This window comes from Lactuca virosa, chromosome 8, assembly GCF_052849685.1.
Source record: "Lactuca virosa cultivar CGN04683 chromosome 8, Lactuca_virosa_CGN04683_v6, whole genome shotgun sequence".
NCBI lineage: Eukaryota > Viridiplantae > Streptophyta > Magnoliopsida > Asterales > Asteraceae > Lactuca > Lactuca virosa.
Window position 1 is genome coordinate 95429867 of NC_136433.1, and position 25348 is coordinate 95455214.

The 25348-nt window shown below is 33.8% G+C and overlaps 1 protein-coding gene across 2 annotated transcripts; it reads left to right on the forward strand.

Annotated features, from left to right (window-relative positions):
* The first annotated feature begins 19088 nt into the window (after nucleotides 1-19088).
* Nucleotides 19089-25208, forward strand: LOC145133045 (uncharacterized). 2 transcript variants are annotated; one of them, XR_013718366.1, is made up of 11 exons: nucleotides 19089-19358; nucleotides 19632-21880; nucleotides 21963-22074; nucleotides 22181-22263; nucleotides 22334-22572; nucleotides 22655-22741; nucleotides 22824-22923; nucleotides 23009-23222; nucleotides 23400-23792; nucleotides 24290-24325; nucleotides 25160-25208. XR_013718366.1 is itself a non-coding variant. In XM_079067986.1 (10 exons), the coding sequence occupies exons 2-9, from the start codon at nucleotides 19643-19645 to the stop codon at nucleotides 23774-23776; spliced, it is 3450 nt and encodes a 1149-aa protein (XP_078924112.1). In that variant the 5' UTR covers nucleotides 19089-19358; nucleotides 19632-19642; the 3' UTR covers nucleotides 23777-23792; nucleotides 24290-24558. The 2 variants fall into 2 exon arrangements, 1 of the variants encoding a protein (XP_078924112.1); XM_079067986.1 differs by lacking the exon at nucleotides 25160-25208 and having other exon boundaries at nucleotides 24290-24558.
* Nucleotides 25209-25348: the final 140 nt, after the last annotated feature.

Sequence of the window (25348 nt, forward strand, 5' to 3'; positions counted from 1 at the left end):
AGTCAGCTGTCCAAAATTAATTTATCAAACAACTTTAGCTAACCGAGTCAGTCAAAAACGTCTGAGCTGACTCGGTCAGACACATATCAAACACAACCTAAGTCTATTTTCAGTTTTTCACGATCGCTACCAATAAAAAAAACATTAATCCTATTTCTGATTGTATGTGGTCTTTACCAATGTCATTGCTTGTGAGATAAAGTATGTAACACCCTACGGCCAACTCCAACCATGACACTAAAAACAACACTAAGGCTGAGGGGAGTGGTAACACTCTAAACACCTTGCCAAGTCACATTTTTTAATGTCACCTCATTTTTTACAATTTAACACTTAGGTGTTGTTTGTTTTTTCTGAGGCAAAATGTATGCGGTCTGCGGACCACATCTGTAGACCTCTGCAGTAGAAGAGGTGGACCAAACGTCTGCAGTCTGAAAAAAGAAGACTGTTTGTTTTTTTAACATCTGCGGGCTACTAAAATAAAGTGAAATCTAAATAAACTGATTTTTTTAAGCTTCAAAGTGATTTTTGAATATTTTTATGACTTTGTTATAAATAATTAATGAATCTAGATCAACTTTTATGTGTTATTGTATAAAAAATAAAAATAAAAATGGTATGAATTAACGTATATATTTGATAAAACCAACAACTTTGGTTGCAAAGTTATAACTAAACATTATAATTAGTGATCAAAGAATTTGATACATAAATGGATAAAAATAAACTTCGATTTTTTCAATTAAATCCATTAAAAACGTATCATAAATATTTTTTCGAGAAATTGACGATACTGTATTAAATAATGTTTTACAAAATTTGGCAAAAAAAATATAAGAATATATTATGATTTTTTTTTTCATATTTATATAAACAACTTCAACGACTATTATTGTAATAAATCTTTATTTATAAATTTGTCAAAAATATCATGTTTGTATCGTCGAACGATTTTTTTTTAAGTTTTGTAATTTTTTTTTCAAATTGCTTATCGTTAATAAAGTTGGAAAAATATAAAATAAAAAAAAACTTAAAAAAAAATAAAGATATATATGTTTTTTTAGGTTAGAAGATGTTAGAAGACTCTGGTCCACATCTGCGCCAAGAAGAGGGCGCGCAGACATTTTTAGCTCTGCAGTCTTCACAAAAACAAACAGTATGCGAAGGCTAATGTCTGCGCGGCGCAGACAGAAGAGGTCACGCAGATCTGCAAACAAAAAACAAACACTACCTTAATCTTAGCATTTTGTAGGAAGTGGTAACATTCCTAGCACTTTATTTTTTTTCTTTTGATTTTCTTTTTCTACTTTTATTAAATTATTTTATTTTAATATACAAACATTTTTTGTACACAAATATTAAACATATTTTATTCTTTTAACCAAAAACAATTAATATAAATATAAATTATATTTAAAAAAAACATGTTAATACTAGACAAACACTTAATATTTAAATAAATGGAAAAGTTAAATTAGGGTAAAAATCAGATTTATTTATTAAAGCAAGGTAAAAATCGGATTTAATAAAAAGAAGGGGGGGGGGGGTTGGGATTGAATTTTGTTTGAACATTAATTTCATTGAAATGAGTTTCCACCAATGGTAAAGAAGCACTATCTCTCTCTCTTTCTCGCCTCTCTTTCCACCAATCATAAACAAGCACTCTCTATCTCTCTCCTCTCGTTAAATGTTTGACGAACTCACATTAACAACCCCCTAGCAAGTGCCAGAGGTGGCGTATATTTGGGCTTAACTAGTTTAGCTAAGGTTCTTAACACTCTCACTCCTCTTAGCCTAAATGGTCATTTTTTGCTTCCAACCACACACTAAAATCATCACATGAAAAAACATAAATTCAATATTTTAATTATATAATAACATATATTTAAAGACAAATCATATTAATTTTATTTTCTTGACAAATGTTAATTATAAATATTCATTAAAATTAAAATTTACAAAAAAACAAACAAAAAAACTCTTTCTGTTTTTCTTTATTATTATTTTTTTAGAACGACTTACTCTTAGATCTATACATTTTGTCTCTGTCAAGACTTGATTTTTTTTTGTTGAGAGACATATTTTCGTCAACTTCTGATACCTTTAGACAATAACCTTCAACCTAGGGTTGTAAACGGCTGAATGTTCAGCGAACTGTTCGTGAACCCTTCGGCATGAAATTTGTTTATGTTCGTTTATCTAATAAATGAACGAACATGAATACAAATTCTCGTTTAGTTAAACGAACGAACATGAACAATTGTCTCATTCGTTCAATTATGTTTGTGAACGTTAGTTTATGTTGGTCGTTTACGTTTGTTTATGTTCATTCATTTAAGTTCATTTTATGTTCATAAATGTTGAATTTTGTTTAAATACATTACTATATTACATATTTGTTTATGTTCTTACATGTTCAGTTATGTTTGTTTATCTCCGTTCATTTATGTTCCTTCGTTTAAGTTCGTTTAGCATGTTCACGAACATAAACGAACGAACATGAACAACGTAATTTGTTAAAGGAACGAACATGAATAAGAAAAATTGTTCGTTTATTTGTTCGTGTTCGCTCATTTATTCGGCTAACTTAAATGAACGAACATGAACAAGTCTTCGTTAGTGTTCGTTCGGTTCATTTACAGTCCTTCTTCAACCTTTAACATATATAATTTATTCCACTCTCCCTATTATTTAAGTTTTATCACTCATTTTTTTCAAAAGTTTTTGTGCCGATGATTTTCAATCATTTGATGGATCTCATTACTCAACTTAACAAACCCGTTGGTCACATAACAAAAAACTCCATTATTGTAGAGATTTTTTGAGTATTTTGAATTTGATTAGTTTCTGTGCATGTGTCATCATGAATTTTTTTTTAATCAATAAACTCTCTTGTGTCATGGATATTTTGAAAAACCGTTTTATAATTGTCTTTAATGTAATGGCGAAACCATGAATTTAAATATGTGGTACAAATATAGTCAAACATGAAAATAATATCTTATATATAAATAAGCCAAAATCCTTATATTCTAAGGAAAATGGTAAAGGGGAATTAATGATGATTTTCTTTGAATTTTGAGGGATTTGAGTTCAAATCACATAAGACAAAGAAATGTTGATTTCTTGAAGGTTGGACACGTTGTTATTAGAAAACGTAAAATCTATAGTCTTTAAAGTTATTCTCCACTTCTAGCGAGACTAGCCTTACTATCCAAATGATATTTTGTCTGGCGGTAAGGAGTGACTCTCTCAATTGAGAGGTCATGAGTTCAATTCTCCTTGGAGACATATGTTGTAATTTAAGAGTAGATTAGTATGTCGTTAGGAAAAAAAAAACTTATAACCTTGTCATATCTCATGTTTCTTATCTATACACGCGTACAAGTTTTTGTCTTCCCCGTACCACCATCGTTTACATTCAATGCTTTGCTCCTCGATTTTAGAAACTTTTATATCCCATTTCTCTCTAAACCACCGTCTATGGAAGTCACTAGCCACCATAACCACCACATTCGATGTCTCCTGCCTGTTGTTGCTTGCTCATCCCCCTCTGCTTCCCCTTTGAATCCAAGCCGCGTGATTCGTTAGAGCATGATCATCATCTGTTAGGGTTTTCTTGACACCTAATTTGGTTTTGTAGTCATATCTCCTCCAACGATCTCTCTAACATTTTGTGATCTCGAAGAATGGAGAAATGGAGAAACAATAAGGCATAATCAGTTACATTTTAGGTTTTATTTGGTTAGAACAACGACCATGAAGCTAAGGATTTGGGCCCTTGTTGTTTGTTTGGCGTTGAGTGTTCTGATGGAAAACTTGACAGAATTTGCATATATTTTGGTGGGTTTCTTCACCTAAAATGTTATGTTTCTTGACCACCACTTTCTTGTCGTATGAAGCTCTTCTGGGTGTGAAGAGGCGCTCCAAATGTCAACTCTTGAAGGTCTACTTATTTTCTACCCTAATATGTTTTTCTCTATTGTAAAAAGTATTTGGTCTTCTTCCTTCTATAATTCCATTCTTTCCATCCCTGATTTTCATTTATGAGTACTTGGATTGTCTTTTTGTCTAGTGATTAAATTATGCAGACAACATTGTACCACCCGAAAATTTTCAAACTTTCTCAAAGCTTTGGTTATAAAATCTTTTCGGGTATTAACCCGTATTTAATAAAAACTCAGTCCCACGAAAAAAAAACATTTACAAATAAAATTTTGGGTGTTACTATTAAATATCAATATAACAATAGCAAACAAATAATAATTACATCGATACAATAATTAAGGAACTTAAGAAGTTCCACTTTGTTCTCTATCTCGTAAATTCTACTTCCATCCATCGTCTTTCTTCTTGAATACAACCTGGGATACATGACTTTGAAAAGATATACGTAAGACAATAATGTCTCGTGGGCTACCTGGGTTTGTGACCCAAAAACATTTATCACATTTTACATGAAAAATCATTTCATTCATACCAAGCATTTTCAATATTTTTCATATCATAAAGCAATTTTAATCATTTTCATAACATAAAGCATTTTCAATCATTTTCATACATAACATAACATTTCATATCATAAGTTCCATATCTTATTTTATCATTTCATTAGCTTCATTTCCATTTCCATTTCCAAGACCAATGTAGAAAGAACAAAAATCATTCTACCACCCCAGTAGATTCCTTTAGGCCTCTTATGAGGCATCATGGCCCGAGCAGTTTTCTTTTCATTGCTTTCCATTTCTTGTCATTACTTTCTAAGCTTTACACATCTCATATGTTAGTATCAAAATACTTATTTCAAAAGCAAAACATATATATTTCAAAACATTTCAAACACTTTTTTAAAACATTCGACCTTCCAAAACGTTCATTGCTTTCAAAAACATTCTTACCTTCAAGGCATTCTTCCGAATTATCCTTTCCAAAGACATTTGACACTTTCATTTCGAAACATTTCATATATCAAACATTAGTTTTTCATTATCATAAAATCATTTTTCCATGTACCCTAAAGTGGAAAAATGCCAACACGTACTCACATCAATCACAATAAGGCTAGCTAGTCCTCTTATAATTCATTTCCTTAAAGCAACACTCTCAAACACCACATATATGTCAAGTAGGTGAAAGTCAATAAAATAACCAAAATACCCCCTCAATGGTTCCATTGCTAAATTGTATTGCTTTAAACTATTCCTTATGTAAAAATATAAATATAGGCAAAAACCACACGAAAATCTGAGTTTGTATGTAAAAGTTATGAGGGAAATACTAAAATTCAAATTTTGGCAGAGTTGGGCACCCTAATGCCTTTGTGTAGGTCGTGTGTCTGACCACGCGAGTCGCGTCCCGTAGCAGCCTAAACACTCCCTAAAACTCACTTTTTGAGGCTTACACTTGCTTGGATGGTTTTGGTCTTTTAGGTAACCATTTGAAACACTTTTAAAGGTTTCCAAACACTACTAGAGGACGTTTTATCATGTCAAAACATTTAACTTAATTCATTAAGTCCTCAATCAAAATGCTAAGTTCATATGCTTACAAACACTCAAACGAAGAGTTAGGAGCTCAAGTTGATCAGAAACACTGTCACACCCCCAAACCGGAACGGCGGAAACGTTCGGGGGCGGATGACGTCATATGAAGTATCACAACACATGCATCATAGTAATTAAAGTAACAAACAACCATTGCATTAATATTAAAGTGTTTACAAAGTATATGATTCACAAAAGATTGACTCTAAAAGTAATAACAAAACAAGACATGAAGCTACTATACCCCATCTTCTGAATCCCAGAGCGCGTACATGTCTACTAGTTTCCTGAGAATACAAGTTATTTTGAAAGAGTAGATCAGCATTTAAGATGGTGAGTTCATAAGTATTTTAGTTATGAAAAATATACTATAAGTTCTTTAGAAAAGCTCGCTTGTTCCTCCAGAAAATCCTATATTTTATGATGTGATGAATGATAAGTAAAAATGACTCTACAATTCCTTCCATGAGTACTAAATGGATACAAGTTATATACAAATTAGAGTAAACAGACAATCGATTGTGTGAATCTGCCCTAAGCCCACAACCAAACAAGGAACAGGAAATGAGGCGGAAGTCACACATCCCATTGTTTGTTAGATCTTCATTGTATACAACCCTGACATATTCATTTGGTACTTACAGAGTTAACTCTAATAAATCTTTTATGTTTGAAGAAAATATTCCTTAAGAAAATCATATACTTCCTTTAGTAAAATGGTAACCACAATAGTTCCTTCTATAATCACTTAGTTTATACTGGCTATATATAATCTAACATCGAACGGACAGTTAAATGTATGAATCTGCCCTAAGTCCACAACCAAACAAGGAAACAAGAAATAAGTTGGAAAACATACATTCAACTGCCTATCGGATATTAATTATATATAACTCTGATATATAAACTAAGGTATTATAGAATTAACCATTTAAGGCCCTTTTAGTTATATTGGTTTAATAATGCGTATCAAACCCTTTTTAGATAAGTTTATAGTTTCACCTACTTAATGTTATATCCGAAAAGTATGTTTTTGAACTAGAAAACGGTATACTAATTTTGTATGTTATGACCTGACCCATACCTGTTACTCCCTATGATTACTTGGTGTATACAGGATATATATATATATAGATAGTAGGCTGTGTGAATCTACGCTAAGCCCACAACCAAACAAGGAACATGAAATGAAGTGGAAAGCACACATCCTACTGCCTGTCGGATCCGATTAATATATATCCCTGATGTATCCACCAAGGAATCATAAAGTTAGCATTATAGGCCCCCTTCTAACTGAATGTTCATGTTACTAGGAAGTTATGTGATGTTGTTCTATTGGTTAGGAAGACTACTAGAAGTAATGAAATCTTGTACTTTAAACGCCTCGGTCGATACTGTTGTGAGTTTTATATATTGCTATGTTTTATTTATTATTCTATGGTACTTTGTAGATGTACCCTTTTTAAATAAAATCTGGTACTTTGTAGATGTACCCCATATATAACCCGATACTTTGTAGATGTACCCCATATATAACATGGTACTTTCTAGATGTACCCCATATATATCCTTATACCATGTGTATTATCATATTGTGTTTTAAACAAATGAATTAATGATATGTTCCCTTCATAGGTTACTGGGAGTGTAAAGTATATGTACGTGAATCATGTATTGTTCCTCTGTTCTAGAATATAGTATGTACTGAATCCCTAAACTATACATATTATAGTTTACTAGTATGTTTGCTTGAACTATTCCTGATTTATAGAAAATACTCAATTAGCTATTGAAGCAAACATGTACTTAAAAAATGGAGTTTTATAAACAACAACTAACATCTTTTTAAAAGAGTTTTTGAATTGATTTGATCACTTACAAAAGCATAAGAAATCCTTTAATGTGATAGTTATCACAGGTAAATATTAACACAATTGTATTGTGTTCAACTTGTATTCCCCCCCCCTAAAAGCATTTAAAACCATTTAAAAGATAGATTATAGGGGTATGAACTCACCTTATTTGGGTGATTCAATTGAAGATTCGAATAAGGATGATAAGTTCCACGAATGAAGTCCCGAGGCACAAATGAGTCCTAAATGACATATAATGATACATATTGGCATGTAATTAGTGAATCTAACTACACAAGTGATTGGGAAACAACCAAGGATGCAATAATAACTCACCAAAAGAGTGCTAGAAGCAAGTTAGGAGGCTGAAAGGGTGTTCACGGCTGGGCTTGAGGTGTTCACGACCCTATGCGGTGTTCACGGCCCAAGATGAATGGTTCACGGCCCACTTGAAGGTTCACGACCCAAATGATGAAGAACACTTGAAGATCTTGGTGTTTTGGTGAGTGTTTGAAGGCTCTTTGATGTATTCCAAGAAGATGGTAACGAAAAGGGATGAAAAAGAGTGAAAGATGAAGTTCTTGTGGATGATACTTGAGAGAGATTTGAGAGGATCACGACCAAGAGGTGAGAAATGAAGATAAAAATGATCAAACACTTATATATAGGAAGGTGATTGCGGCCGAGGAGTTCACGGCCATGAACCGAGGGTTCACGGTCCGAAGTTCTTGGCTCCTTTCACGGCTGCAAAGCTTTGTGGTCCGATGCGAAGGCTATCGGTTCCTAAGGCTTTTCCCTTCCAACTATAACACACTTAGATACAAGGCTTCAAAACTTGTAAACCAATAATCCATCTAATTCAAGATAATAGAAAGAATAAGTTTGACCAAATTTGACCTTATAAGAATAAAATTTTCGGGTTGTGACATCATCCCCCCGTTAGAGGGAAATTCGTCCCGAAATTAACTTTCTTAGCAGTACTCTTGGGGTCCTACTCCTCTGAATGGTAGAATATCCACTCGTAGACCTGGGCAACTTTGCTCTGACGTTCATGATTAGATTCATACCTGGTCCATCTATCATCACCTCGTGTATACAAGTCGTATATAATTAAGATTAGTAAGATGGTCGGATGTGCGACTCTGCCCCATGTCCACAACGAAACAAGGAACATGAGATAGGGCGGATACACACATACTAAATCCGCATAATCATAATTATATACCACCATCACGTATACACTTAATAGTGATAGGTGGGCTGTATTCGTCCTTAGCCTCTGTGCTTGAACTTGATCTGTTGGACGAGTGGTAGTTCCGGAAGGTCTGTTGAGTATACGGCGGCAAGGTTTCGGAGGGCATGGTACTCCTCGCATGAGTACTTCGGGGTCAAGAATATGAGGGAGACGATTATGAGGTATGGTTCGGGCTTTCGTTATGAATAACGAGGGTTTCGTTAATCGGTCGGTTAAGGCGATGAAATTTCGAAACACATGAACTTGGTATGGTGAGGACCACGCCAATCCATGACGAATGATGGCGATGGACTCTTTATAGAAACAAATGTTAGGCCGATTTGAAATAAACGTTTGTTATACGATGGTGTATCCCTAGTGTGCTCGACAATGTATTATGTGAAGACTTTCTAGTGCTTTTAGTTTTCTCCTTGATATTACCACTGCCACAAATCGTACCGCGATAAGCCAGTACAAATAGTGAAACTGCTTTGATAACTAGTGTCGATACTTTATATTATGATTCTCCTCGGTACCTCTATGATCGCTTGGCATATACAGGTTATGTATAACTAATATAAATAAGACGTTCGACCGAGTGACTCTGCCCTAAATCCACAACCAGACAAGGAACATGAAGTAAGGCGGAATCACTCACTATTAGTCTATAAAATCTTAGCTATGCACAACCCTGATGTACATACTAAGCCATCATAGCTCACCTGAACGGATCTTTAGTTCTCTTATGAATGTTGTGACTTGTTCGGATAAATAATTTATAACTACTTTTTAAATTTTCCCCAAGTTTTAATCTTAATATGAAATATAATTTAAATCTTTAAAGTAATTTTATTTAGAAGACGTAACAGAAATCTCAAAAGAGGGGTTCCTCGTTGCTCCCTTATTTCTTGTCGTTAAATTCCTCCTTCTCCTCCGTCATCTCTCTCAGTTGGACAGTCTCTCTTGACATGTCTCATTTCACCACATGCATGGCATACTTGAACTATACCAACATCGGTGGTTAAAGTGATGTGTTGAGTCGGAGTTCCACAGAAGCGAGCTCCTTCGTCATTTCTATCTGTTGGACATTCCCTCTTGATGAAACAAGTTTGGTTTACGTGGGAGATTGGTCGTGCCGGTGCCCTGCAGAAACGGGAAGTGTGCCCCTTCCTACGACAATTCGTGCACTGCATCTCACGACAAGCTCTGTTGTGGTGGTAGGTGTATTTGTCGCACTTTGGAATATTTCCTGCATATCGGTTGACGGGGGTTGCAGTGGCAGATGTACTGTCAGATGTTGTGATTGTTGTCGTAACCGCAGGGGTAGTCACGGGCTGTCGTCTCTTGGTAGGACCTTGAGACGACTTTTCCCCCTTTTTGTCCCAGAACTTTCGTTTCTTGTTCTTGGGATTGTTGTATGGGGTGTCCTTGTCAGCAGACACTCGCGGGTTCCCTTGATTGTTATTGCAATTAGCACAACTGGCACCGCTTCCGCTTCCGCTGGCGTTATTAGCATTGAACTGTGCCATGACGGGTGTCACAGCAGTTGTGACCGCAACCTGAAAAGTAGTGGAGTCTATTTGTAGAATTGGTGCCTCACCTGTTGGTTGGTTTCCTCCTTGTGAATACATGATTTTGTTGCATGACGAGAAATGATTTCGTGAGTAATGATGGTCATTGCTAGTTGTATTCCATCAACTTAAATGTACTAAACAATTTCACGCTTTTTTGGACTATTCTCAATGTTTCTGTCAACATTTCTGAGATATGTCCATGGTAGTGTGTAGAAGTAACTATTGTACGAGTGATATTTAAACTAAGTTATCCCTGTTTCCTAGTTTATCATGTTCTAACTTTCGTAAGGTTCTGAAACAATTCATGATGGAAGTCTATATAAAATAAACTTTATGAATTTCAAGTGGTTATCCTCGAATGAATTTTTGTGAATTGAATAACTGTTACTGGCTACACGAACAAGATATAATCCTAACACATAGTGTGAGTAGAGTATTCACTAGCTCACTAATTCATTTTAGGTTATTATTTATTAGTGTGACACATAGGACGTTCGGTTTCTTCGGCTGATCCCTCCTTGGAAAACTCCTAATGAACCTCTTATTGTTCCTCCTTGACTCCTCTGCTGACTGTTATGATGGAGTGGTTACATCTATCTGGGTTTGTCGTGCGAGAATGGAAGTGTCTAAAGAATCTATGAGATTTAATGAAACATTTATGGGGTGATCCCGGGTCCTCCTATAATCGTGCAATGTATACAAGTTGTATATAATTTAAGATTAAATAGACCTTCGAATAAGTGATCCTACTCCAAAACCACAACCAAACAAGGAACAGGAAGTAGATCATATACCACAAATTCTAATTCTATAAAATCTCAATTATATAAAACCTTGGGAGTATACACTCCGGAATTATAGACCTACTAGAAGGGTCTTTTAAATTTTCACATAAGTTATTTATAGTGTCTAAAATACTCCTATAGTATTTTAATGTAATGAACTTGGTAAGTTTTAAACTTGTTGTTATCTTATAGTATCATAAAATACTCCTATAGTATTTTAACTTTATGTTCTGATCTAGAAATCCCTTGCGTATAGAGTTAGGTAAGTTTTAAGACCGTTGCAACACCACATCACTCCCAAACACATGTTTGTCATATCTCAAATGAATATAGTTGGTCAGGCTATATTCATCCCATATATGATTACATAACTGTCCAGGTTTGACCGTAGTGTCCAACCTTTAAATACTTTTGTTCTGTTCTTCTTGCGATACTTGTTCTAGTATGTATATATGTATAAGCAGGTATTTATACTTTTATAAAATATTGTTATATTTTAAAATATACTTTTAGTCAGAGCACTTCGACCCCATTGCATTTATAGTTGTTTATCTTTTATAGGTTGATATACTTAGTTCACTATAAACAATGCTCTGATACTAATCTGTCACACCCCCAAACCGGAACGGCGGAAAAGTTCGGGGGCGGAGGACGTCATATGAAGCATCACAACACATGCATCATAGTAATCAAAGTAACAAACAACCATTGCATTAATATTAAAGTGTTTACAAAGTATGTGATTCACAGAAGATTGAATCCAAAAGTAAATAACAAAACAAGACATGAAGCTACTATACTCCATCTTTTGAATCCCAAAGCGCGTACCTGTCTACTAGTTTCCTGAGAATACAAGTTATTTTGAAAGAGTAGATCAACATTTAAGCTGGTGAGTTCATAAGTATTTTAGTTATGAAAAATATACTATAAGTTCTTTAGAAAAACTCGCATGTTCCTCCAGAAAATCCTATATTTTATGATGTGATGAATGATAAGTAAAAATGACTCTACAATTCCTTCCATGAGTACTAAATGGATACAAGTTATATACAAATTAGAGTAAACAGACAATCGATTGTGTGAATCTGCCCTAAGCTCACAACCAAACAAGGAACATGAAATTAGGCGGAAGTCGCACATCCCATGGTTTGTTAGATCTTCATTGTATACAACCCTGGCGTATTCATTTGGTACTTACGGAGTTAACTGTAATAGTTCTTTTATGTTTGAAGAAAACATTCCTTAAGAAAATCATATATTTCCTTTAGTAAAATGGTAACCACAATAGTTCCTTCTATAATCACTTAGTTTATACTAGCTGTATATAATTTAATATCGAACGGACAGTTAAATGTATGAATCTGCTCTAAGTCCACAACCAAACAAGGAACAATAAGTAAGTTGGAAAACATACATTCAACTGCCTATCGGATATTAATTATATATAACCCTGATGTATAAACTAAGGTATTATAGAATTAACCATTTAAGGTCCTTTTAGTTATACTGGTTTAATAATGCGTATCAAACCCTTTTTAGATAAGTTTCTAGTTTCACCTAGTTAATGTTCTATCCGAAAAGAATGTTTTTGAACTAGAAAACGGTATACTGAATTTGTATGTTATGACATGACCCATACCTGTTACTCCCTATGATTACTTGGTGTATACATGATATATATATATATATATATATATATATATATATATATATATAGCTAAGATCGAATAGATAGTAGACTGTGTGAATCTGCTCTAAGCCCACAACCAAACAAGGAACATGAAATGAAGCGGAAAGCACACATCATACTGTCTGTCAGATCCGATTAATATATATCCCTAATGTATCCACCAAGGAATCATAAAGTTAGCATTATAGGCCCCCTTCTAAGTGAATGTTCATGTTACTAGGAAGTTATGTGGCATTGTTCTATTGGTTAGGAAGACTACTAGAAGTAATGAAATCATGTACTCTAAACGCCTCAATCGATACTATTGTGAGTTTTATATATTGTTATGTTTTATTTATTATTGTCCGGTACTTTGTAGATGTACCCTTTTTAAATAAAGTCTGGTACTTTGTAGATGTACCCATATATAACCCGATACTTTGTAGATGTACCCCATATATAACATGGTACTTTCTAGATGTACCCCATATATATATCCTTATACCATGTGTATTATCATATTGTGTTTTAAACAAATGAATTAATGATATGTTCCCTTCATAGGTTACTGGGAGTGTAAGGTATATGTACGTGAATCATGTATTGTTCCTCTGTTCTAGAATATAGTATGTACTGAATCCCTAAACTATACCTATTATAGTTTACTAGTATGTTTGCTTGAACTATTCCTGATTTATAGAAAATACTCAATTAGCTATTGAATCAAACATGTACTTAAAAAATGGAGTTTTATAAACAACAACTAACATCTTTTTAAAAGAGTTTTTGAATTGATTTGATCACTTACAAAAGCATAAGAAATCCTTTAATGTGATAGTTATCACAGGTAAATATTAACACAATTGTATTGTGTTCAACTTGTATTCCCCCCCCCCCCCTAAAAGCATTTAAAACCATTTAAAAGATAGATTATAGGGGTATGAACTCACCTTATTTGGGTGATTCAATTGAAGATTCGAATAAGGATGATAAGTTCCACGAATGAAGTCCCGAGGCACAAATGAGTCCTAAATGACATATAATGATACATATTGGCATGTAATTAGTGAATCTAACTACACAGGTGATTGGGAAACAACCTAGGATGCAAGAATAACTCACCAAAAGAGTTCTAGAAGCAAGTTAGGAGGCTGAAAGGGTGTTCACGGCTGGGCTTGAGGTGTTCACAGCCCAAGAACACATAAGTTTTCACGGCCCAAGATGAATGGTTCACGACCCACTTGAAGGTTCACGGCCCAAATGATGAATAACACTTGAAGATATTAGTGTTTTGGTGAGTGTTTGAAGGCTATTTGATGTATTCCAAGAAGATGGTAACAAAAAGGGCTTAAAAAGAATGAAAGATGAAGTTCTTGTGGATGATACTTGAGAGAGATTTGAGAGGATCACGGCCAAGAGGTGAGAAATGAAGATAAAAATGATCAAACACTTATATATAGGAAGGTGATTGCGGCCGAGGAGTTCACGGCCGTGAACCGAGGGTTCACGGTCCGAAGATGTTTCACGGTCCGAAGTTCTTGGCTCCTTTCACGGCTGCGAAGCTTTGTGGTCAATGCGAAGGCTCTTGGTTCCTAAGGCTTTTCCCTTCCAACTATAACACACTTAGATACAAGGCTTCAAAACTTGTAAACCAATAATCCATCTAATTCAAGATAATGGAAGGAATAAGTTTGACCAAAGTTGACCTTATAAGAATAAAATTTTCGGGTTGTGACAGTCAATAAAATGACCAAAATACCCCTCGATGGTTCCATTGCTAAATTGTATTGCTTTAAACTATTCCTTATGTAAAAATATAAATACAGGCGAAAATCGCACGAAAATATGAGTTTGTATGTAAAAGTTATGAAGGAAATACTAAATTTCAGATTTTGGCGGAGTTGGGCACCCTAATGCCTTTGCGTAGGTCGCGTGCCTGACCACGCGAGTCGCGTCCCGTAGCAGCCTAAACGCTCCCTAAAACTCACTTGTTGAGGCTTACACTTGCTTGGATGGTTTTGGTCTTTTAGGTAACCATTTGAAACACTTTTAAAGGTTTCCAAACATTACTAGAGGACGTTTTATCATGTCGAAACATTCAACTTAATTCATTACATCCTCAATCAAAATGCTAAGTTCATATGCTTATGAACACTCAAACGAAGGGTTAAGATCTCAAGTTGATCAAAAACACTATTTAACCAATATGACTTATTCCTAAATCATTTAGTACATGATTGGGTGTTTTCAAGCACATAAAACCACAATTAATCTCATTGAAAATACTTAATCCAGCTATGGAATCCTCAACTCCATTCCATGTTTCCCAAATTGCCCTTTGGGTTAAAACAATCAGTAGAGCTATAACTTCACTAGCATTCCTTCATGTTTATGTTCCAATATCATCTTTAGAGTGTCAATTCATATTCATGAATGCCATTCACTTCTAATATGGCAATCATCATATAGTTATCCCTATATTTCCCAAAAATGCCCTTATGGCCAATTATTCCATAAACTCAACTATAGATCACCAAACCCTTCATGTTATTGCATTCAAATCATATTATTAGTATCAACTCATGTTTATGAGTATCATATACTCATCAAATGCTCACATGCAGAGGATTATATTGTTTTCATCACAAATTTCCCCTAAAACCATAAAAAACCAATGCTCATACTTGATTATACCATCATGGATGAATTTGAGCATTCCAATTGGATTTGTTGCTATCAAATATCATCCATATCATAAAACCCAATCAAATTTCATCATATGTTGCAATATCTCTAATGTGGGTTTTCTAGGGTTCATGAGGGTTTTCATCCAAATCATCCAATCCACCTATATAGTGATTGGTCTGAGGTTGGAATCATCAAAACTACTTAAAGGAAGTTAGAAACCAAAACCCTAATCATTAGAAGAAGTTAAATTCGACATTGAGTTTTTCTATAAACGTTGAACTCGGAAATTAGGTTTAAAAGAGAAGATATTATACCTTTAATTATAGCCTTTGGTTGCTTCCCTTTTTGCTTGAATGCTGATGGGTTTTATAGGTTATAATTAAAACATGTGGCGGAAAAGCTTAACCCTTAAGTAAACATGCAGTCTATTTGGATCCAGGTTTTCTCTATTGATAGCAACAGTTTATGAACATTAAGAACCCTAAAGAAACCCTACTATAATAGAAAATTACAAGGGATTAAGGTTTACATATATTATTGCAAATAATCAACCAAATACTTATTCATAAGGATCGTAGGAAGCAAACACCAAAAATCTAATGCCTTTGATGGTTTGTATCAAAACCCTAGCAAATAAGAAGACTCGAGAAGATAGGAAAGGGAATATGATTTTCGGCTATTCCTTTGGTAGAAGTGGTGGCCGAAAATGAAAAGCCAAGGGGCTCTATTTATAGCTGATATAAACAGTATTGGAAACCCTAATTTGAATACAATATTATTATTTCATATTTTGTAATTATTCAACTCCTTAATTATCTTTAAGGATTAATCTAAAATCCTTAAAAAAAACTCCTAAAAATCATTCATAACTCATGGAAGGTTTTGGAACCTCTCTTGTTCAACTATTGAACGATTACAGCTTAAGTCCATACACTTTTAATTAATCCAATTAATCCCAAAATCAATTTCTATTAATTTCTGATTAACTATTAATTAAATAATACTATTTCTAATTAATATATTAATCTCATAACATATTAACAAATTATTTATTTCCATTTATTAATCATATAATAAATCAATAAATCAATCTTTCTCTCCAAAAGTCATTATAGTCAATTACTAGTTTTGAGGGCAACCCAAAATGACTTTGCTTTTAATTCAAGTATATACAAATTTAGTTATTGGCTTAGATGCCTAATCCAACAGTCTCTCACTTAGATAAGTCTATAACTACAATTGCAAATATAACTTCTAAATTAAACAACAAAGTGTGCTTTCCGAAGCAACTGTCACACTCATATTTGATCATACATCGGCCTTAAGATAAGTGATCAAATATTACTCCGTTCTTCAAGATATTGTACGGACACGAGACATGAATTACAATCAATATCTCGTCCAAAATTCTATTTTCCTAATTTCCTGATTTGTGATGACCTCATTAGACTACTAATTGAACACATCAACTCAGTCCTGGCTGGGGCCAACACTATAATGTCAACACCAAATCACCGATGGGCCAAAAGATATCGCTTTTCCCGTTAAGGCATAAGGAATGAATAAACTTCGACTTATATGCTTGTATCTTTTACTCACCAAATAATGCATGACACTATGTTTTATAACACCATGTTACTAATGCGTTTACGTAACACCAATACACAACCGACTTGTAAATTACAACTCATATATCTCTGTTTTAATAATAAAAGATATTATCGTTTCATAATTACTCGTGATATAATCTATGGAGTAATTCCCTAAGCATGTGTTTATCCAATACTCAAAATCTCATTTTCTAAGTACTCATGAACATTGTATCAAATATCATTGCAATGTCTAACTCCTATAGACAATCTACAATTCAATTTATGACAGTCTTGATTCACTACTTACTTCCCAAAGTATGAATGACTATGGAGTTTTAAATAATCAAATCATTCAGGCAGTAAAAATGCAAAGCGAAACATAAGAATAAACAACTGAAAAAGGCAGTAACCATACTCATAAATAATATCTATTATTTAATCACCAAAATCAATTACATTTATTTTGTTACAAGTTTCAAACTATCAACTAACTACTAAAACTGACATCACCTCTTAAGCTTATGCTCCTAACATATTGATTATGCTTAACTCTACTAAAAGCCATTGTGAAAGGATCTGCATGATTATTTTATGAGGATACTCTCTTCATTAGGAAATGACATTCTTCAACCCTATGTCTAATGTAATGGTACATTCTATTGATATGCTTGGATCTATCATGATCCTTGGGTTATTTGGTCAATGCGATCGCGCCTTCATTATCAAAAAAATGTTCCAATGACATTATAGTAATTTCATCATTCAGAGGAACCAAATACGCAATGAAACTAGCACAAAAGGACACCAATCTAAAAAAGTCGGGGTTTGGGCCAAAAAAAAAATACATACTACATGGACCATTTTTATAATTTTGTCTTTAAAATACAATAATACCATATCTGAGAGAATTTTATATATATCATCATTGAACATCAAAATATTATATTTGCCGACTTAATTTTTAAATATCATATATAACCATTCACCAAACTTTAAAATATCGTATATGCTCTTCTTAAATATCAAAATATCATATATGACATTCTTAAATATCAAAATATCATATATGCCATTCTTAAATATCAAAATATCATATATGTCGTTCTTAAACATCAAAATATCAATGATAATATCTAAATATAATCTATCAATAATATAACAATATTCAATGATAACAAAAACTAAGCAATCAATGCATACATTCCATGTAGAGGGTTGAAGCTAAAACGTTTAGTTTGTCAAAAATGACTACACACTATTAAAAACATTGTAAAAATATGGTTTAAATTTTTAATTATTATAGACGTAAGAATAATATGATTTAAATTTTTAATTATTATAATAATTATAAGATATAAAAAATGACTACACACTATCAAAAACATTGTAAAAATGATTTTGGCATATGATATTTTGAAGATTTAAAAGATAAATATGATTTTAAAAATTAAACTGGACAAATAAAATATTTTGATGTTTAAAAATGAAATATACAAAATTCTCATTTATTAACATATATTCGTTCATTGAAATATTTATTTTTGTAACAATAATCTATTTTGAAATATTCATGCGTGACTTGAGCCTCCATTCAGATAGCTTAAACAAGAATGTCGAGTAAGAACCATATAATCAAGATTAAAACAAGGACCAATTAGTAATTATATATTTCTAATTTTGTTGTATTTGTCTATTGAATATTGGAACCGTTTATTCAAAATTAATTATTTTAGCCCTAAATAACTAAATAATTATGAAAATCTGCTTATTAAACCATCTCCAATGCTGGTTCAATGAGAGTTGAATGGGGAGTTTAATCCCATTAAACTCAAAATCCCCATTGTGGGTTAATGACATGACATTCAATAGAATAGAGAGTTTAATCCCCATTGAACTCTACACTCTCTCTCCTCATACACACACATAAATGATGTGACAATCCATTAAATTGTATTGAGTTTAATGCATTAGAATCACCTTAAAATTTAAAAACGATTAAATACATTTAAACACATTTTAATCATCAAAATCAAAATCTGATATCATAAATTACCGATAATATTCAAAATAACTAATAAATAATTTTTATAAATCATCCAAACAATGAAACAACAAAACAAAGGCGGAGAGTAGCGTTGAAATTTGATTTTTGGGAATGGAATCCATGTGGGAGGGAAATGACAAGAACAAATAAACCCCCCCAAAATTTGCAAAATCCCGCCTAATTTTCTTACAGGTGGTGCTCAATCCAGAAAACATTCGCATCATCACGAAGCAAAAACCCAAAATCTTCTTCATTCTCTCTCCTCTATCACTTCCGTCGCCGCTTCATATTTCCTTTTTCACTGTTTCAGCATACCGATGGTCTGAAATCCAGCTTCATATCAACTATTATCATTGCGTCTTCATCCGGTTATCAGGTAAAAATTTCACATTTGAGATTTTATTCACAGTTTATTTGTTATTTAATGTCTGAGCTGAATGGTCTTGAACCTTGAAGCGGGTAGGGTTTTGGTCCTTTAGTTACAAAGTGCCCGTTCACGATATTTGACGATCAACCGATTCGATAGTTTAAATTCGTCGGTATTCGAGTCATTGTGTGTGCGATATTTTGTCAAGATGACCTTCGATGTAATGAATGAAGGCTTTATTTTGTCAGTGTGCATGCATTAATGTTATATGATTCTGTGTAGGGTTTCTAGTGATGCGATTTAGGTCGACTGAGATATCAAACTCGGAGAAAGCAGAATCTGATTTTTCTCTGGAGAATCGTGATGCCGTTGATGAAAGTATGGGTTCATTGAACTGTGGTTTCGAGCCTTTGTTGGATGGAATAGTTGAAAAGAGGGCAAAAGAGACCGAACATATGGTATGTGTTGATAAACCTGCTTATGATCTTGAAGTTGTCATGTGTAAGGTAGAAAAGAGCATAACCATGGAGGATAAAAACGATAGCAGAGATGTGGATGATACATTGCTACATTTGGGTTCAAAGGTGTTGGCTTCTACAGGAAATATTATTAAGTCCCGTGCAGAAAGAGAAATGGACGAGTGTGTTAAAATTAAATGTGTTAAAGTTCCTTTTAAAGAAGGAAAATATTTGATGCCTGTGAATTCATATGAGCTGGATTGTAGTTTGAAAGAGGAAATAAAATCATCACGTGTGGTATCAACTGATACTTGTCAGCCTAAGGTTTTAGCTCCTACTTCACCACATAAAAAAGCCATGGAATATAAAAAATGGTCTGCAAATGTGGAATTTGGGAGCAATGTTGATGCTGTTGCAAATACCATTGATGAGGATGACAAAGCTAGTATTGGGATTAAAAAAGGTAAAAGGGGGAGGAAGAGGAAACCTTTGAAAAGTTCTGAATGTAATGGAGATGTAAGGGATAAAAAAGAAAAAGTTAAGAAGGGTGGGCCCCACCTAAGTGGTAGGGTGCTGCGGTCAAGGCCTATGATGAAGAGTGACAATGTCAAGGTGGATGAGAGTGGGCTCTGTGAGAGTCTTGTTGGCTTCAAAAGAAAGATGGAAGCTGAATGTTTAGACCAAACTGAGGTCAAAGAAGTCAATGTAAACAGTCAACTGACTGGTCAACCACGGAAGAAGCAAAAACGTCGTGGAAGACCTCCTAAGGCACAAGGTGAATCCACATCATTACATGTGACTGATGACGTGGCGGTTTTCAAGAAATTAGAACGCAGGGGAAGACCACCTAAAGTGCAGGCAGGGGAGTTGACCAATTCAACAAAGTCAAAGCTTGTGGTGGGCAAGAAAAACAACAATCAGTTGAAGGGTAAAAATGTCAAAAAGAGTCCCAAGATTCACAATGGGCATAAAGAAGATGGAGTATTAAACACCACTGGTGACAACAAACAAAAGTTGAAGAATTCTAAAAAAGACAATGATCACACAGGTGGTGAAAAGAGGCGAGAAATACAGCAGTCAGTGAGAGATCAAATAGTTAGTATTTTAATGAAGGCAGGATGGACAGTTGAGCATAGACCTAGGAAAGAAAGAACATACATGGATGCAGTATATGTTGATCTCAAAGGTGGGACCCACTGGTCTGTTACAAAAGCTTACTATTCTCTCAAAAAGAGAATCGAAAATGGTAAGGCTGATGATAAAGAAGTTTCCGCTTTTACCCCTATACCCGATGAGAAAATCAGTGTACTACTAAGGGTTGTTACAAAGGTCAGAAGCGATAAAGATAAGCTGAAAAAAAATAAGAAAAAGAAAAAGAAAAACAATAGTGACAAGGGTACAAGTGAGGGTGAAATAGTCATGAGTGGTGGAAGTGGAAGTGGAAGTGAAGCTCCAGTTAAGAAGAAGCTCAAAGATGGTAAAAAGAAGAAGCAAACACATAAATCTGATGTAAAATTGGGTAATAAATCATTAAAAAGGCAGCCAAAAGTAAGTCAGAAAAGTCAACAGAGCAGAAAGCCACGTCTTGTTGCTAGAATCTCCAGTAAGGGAAATGATGAAGATGATGATGGGTGTTTGATATACAGTGGGAAACGGAATCTTCTTTCATGGATGATAGATTTGGGTGTTGTTATGCCAGGTGGCAAGTTGCAGTATGGGGAAGGTAAAAAAAGAAACGGGTTGCTTGAGGGAAAAGTTACCCATGATGGGATTCATTGCAGTTGCTGTAATGAAACTGTGGACATATCAAGTTTCATATCCCATGGTGGAGGAAAAGGGAAACTCAATCAGACACTAAAAGATTTATATTTCCAGTCTGGATCATCTTTTCTAAAGTGTCTCCTGGAATCCTGGAGGAAGGAAGAGGAATCAAATACCATCAGATTTAATCTTGTTGATGTTGAAGGAGATGATCCTAATGATGACACGTGTAATATATGTGGAGATGGTGGTGATTTGATTTGTTGTGATGGTTGCCCTTCCACATTCCATCAAAGCTGCCTTGATATCCAAGTAACTATAAATCTATCATCACTTTTCTTGTTTTCAAAGTCTTTAGTTTAATTAATGTCTTATTAATATGTTTGTGTTGTAGAACTTTCCTTCTGGTGTCTGGCATTGCCTATACTGTTGTTGCAAATTTTGTGGACTTGTTTCTCAAATGGATGATTCTCGAATGATCTCATGCTGCTTGTGTGAGGAAAAATGTAAGCAATCATTGAAGATAATATAATTTTATTTTTATCTTATATCATTCCTGTCTTCATTAGCCAATGTATCTTGCTAACGAGTTAATTTATTTTGTTGTTAAAGTTCATGGGTTGTGTGTACAAGAAGAAGATGCTTTAAATCTTGATTCCAGTGGGCTGTCTTTCTGTGGGAGTAAATGCCAGGAGGTATGGAATTACTGTTTCCAGTCGGAATCTTATTTCATTAACATGTGATTAATACTTTGTTCTTTGATAGCTCTTTGAACAACTAAAAACATATCTCGGGGTCAAATTTGAGCTTGAAGATGGATTTTCATGGACACTGCTTCAGCGTGCTGATGTCAGCCAAGATTCTATACTTGTTGATGCTCCAGAAAAGATCAAATGCAATTCCAAATTGGCTGTTGCATTTTCTGTCATGGATGAGTGTTTTGTGCCAATTATGGATGAGAGAAGTGGAGTTAATATGATTCATGATGTTGTTTACAATTGTGGGTAAGTTCTAAATAACGAACTATATTTTTCTTGTATTTAAGTGGATGTAGTTTAAAAAGTAGTGTTAAAAAATTTATTTCAGGTCAAACTTCAGGAGGTTGGATTATTCTGGATTCTTTACAGCAGTTTTGGAGAGGGGCGATGAGTTGATCTCAGCAGCATCCATAAGGTTACTTTCTTTATAACTTTTTAAAATCTGTCTGAATTTTGTTCTAAAGATTTTACTAATGTTTTTTTTACTAACATAACAGGATCCATGGGAAACGGTTAGCAGAAATGCCTTTTATTGGAACTCGCCACATGTATAGGCGTCAAGGGATGTGTCGTCGCCTATTAGATGCCATTGAATCCGTATGTTCTTTGTGATTAGCTCATGATCTTGATGTATAAATAATTAAGAATTACTCAATTCTTTTTTTTTTTTTAATAAATTCAGGCTCTTAGTTCTCTTGGTGTTGGAGAGCTGGTGATTCCTGCCATCCCAGAACTTTATAAAACATGGACCACTGTGTTTGGATTCAAGCCCCTTACAAAACCAAAGAGGCAAACAATGAAGTCCATGAGCATGGTTGTGTTTCCTGGAACAGACATTCTTCATAAACCTCTTCTCAACAACCACTTTGCTGATATGAATCTTGGTCCAGCTGGCGGTAAGTTATCTTATATGTGTAAATTCCAAGTTTGGTTCTTGTGGTATATTGTTTTGTGGGCCATGCTAAATTACTTTTAAATTTATATGTCTTGGGACTAATTTTGGCTACCATAATTAAAGAAACAGCATCAAGTCCACTTACTTATGTCTTTAATTACTTGTTATGTAATTTCAGATGGCAAAGGTGTGGGATGTATCACTGTGGCAAATGACGATAATGCCCTTCACTCAGAAACCAAACCATCAAATACAATAGATTATGTGGTGAAAGAAGCTACACCCTTAAGGTATGCTCAAAGATCTGAATCTGAAACACCACCATCAGAGGCAACAACTTCGTCATCATCTGCTACAAAGTCTGAACATGTTTCAAGTGATTCAGACGTTCAATCTTCTCAACGTAAAGTTGCTGTTATAAAGAATACCTTTGACTTGAATCTTCAACCTTCTTCAAATGATTCTGATATACAATCAAATGATCAAGATTCATTTGAATTATCAAACTCAAGGCCACAGTTTGACAACAATGCTTCCTGGTTTGATCCTACCTAACTAGGCTAAATCATCGGTACGTTAGTTTCTTTTTTTCTCTGCAACCTTAACCATAGGGTGTTTTTTAATGATGGAATGGAATGCAAGTTGCAATATATAACTTATTTCTATTTTTGTAAATTTTATTACATAAATCTCTTTTAAGAAAAGTTCCATCATGTTTATTTTGGTGTTAATGATCTTTATTATGTGTAATTTCATATTTGTAGACAGAAGCTCATTAGTTATAATTAAAATAATCAATAGAGTAGAGTTAGGATTGTATAATTTACTTACATCTAATATAAAGTTTTCATATGCAAATTCATTCCGTTCCTACAAGCCAACCAAATATGATTATGAACAGTAATGTCTCATTCTATTACTATATCTGTTCTATTCATTTGTCATTCCATTTTGTCCAACCAAACACACAGTTAAGTGCTAAAAAGTCAGCTTGTTTTGGTATTTTTGGGTGTGGTATGAAATGATGTAGTAGTAACTTGTGATTAAATAAAACTGTGCTTGTTACAGGTTGACTGTTGTAAAAATGGAAGCAGATGAATCAAGGTATGGATGCTTATTTATCAGACTCCATTGCCTTGATGATGATGATGATGCTATATATATAGATTATAGACGAGGGATGTGTAGTCTCTGTAAATACGTCTTTTGTAGTGAAATTTTGGCTACTATGAAATCATACATAGCTAACTTTTGGTGCACAAGGGTTAACTTTTGTATGGTATGCAATGTACCATTTTGAATCACTCCAATCCAAGCAATGAATATCTTGGGGTTAATTTGTCTTTTGTAGAGATGCTTATGACTTGCTTATGATAACTTGGAAGTTTGATGTTTAAATTCTTCATTTACATGTCACATAGGACCTAATTGTTACCCATGACAAATATGATCAGATAAGTTGTGTTGTATTTGACATGGACCAGATTGTATTACAAATGATATTATCAATGGACAAAATTTGCAATTTTTGTAAGTATTTGCCATTATTAGAATAAAATAAATCAATTGGTTTTGATCCGATGGTTTTGGTTTGTTAAAATGGATTGTAAAATACTCCCTCCGTCCCAAAATAATAGTCCACAGATAAAAAACACACAGTTTAAGAAAACATTAATTACCATTAACTTTATTAAATAAAATGACAGTCTTACCTTTCTGTTGCATTTAATTCTATGGTAGTTGCATTTAATTTTATGGTAATTTAACTAACAATGAGGGGTATTATGGTAAAATACATGTTTATTTTTAGAAGTAAGCAATTATTTTGAGACAAACCAAAAAGGAAACATGGACTATTAATATGAGACGGAGGGAGTATAACTTTTACTTTTGATATGTAGTAAAAGTTTTGTAACATGGAACATTTACTTGTGACAGTTGGAAGATGTTTGCTAAAATAGTGGAAGAAGACCATAGAGCTCGCATTTACTTTTTATGTATAAATCATTAAATTGTTAAATGATTTTTTCTGAAGTTTGGTTTGGAAAAATAATTCATCATGATACGTTTTTACATTTTAAATATAATCACATTAGGATATTAATGCAGTTGCCAATAGTCTAGAAG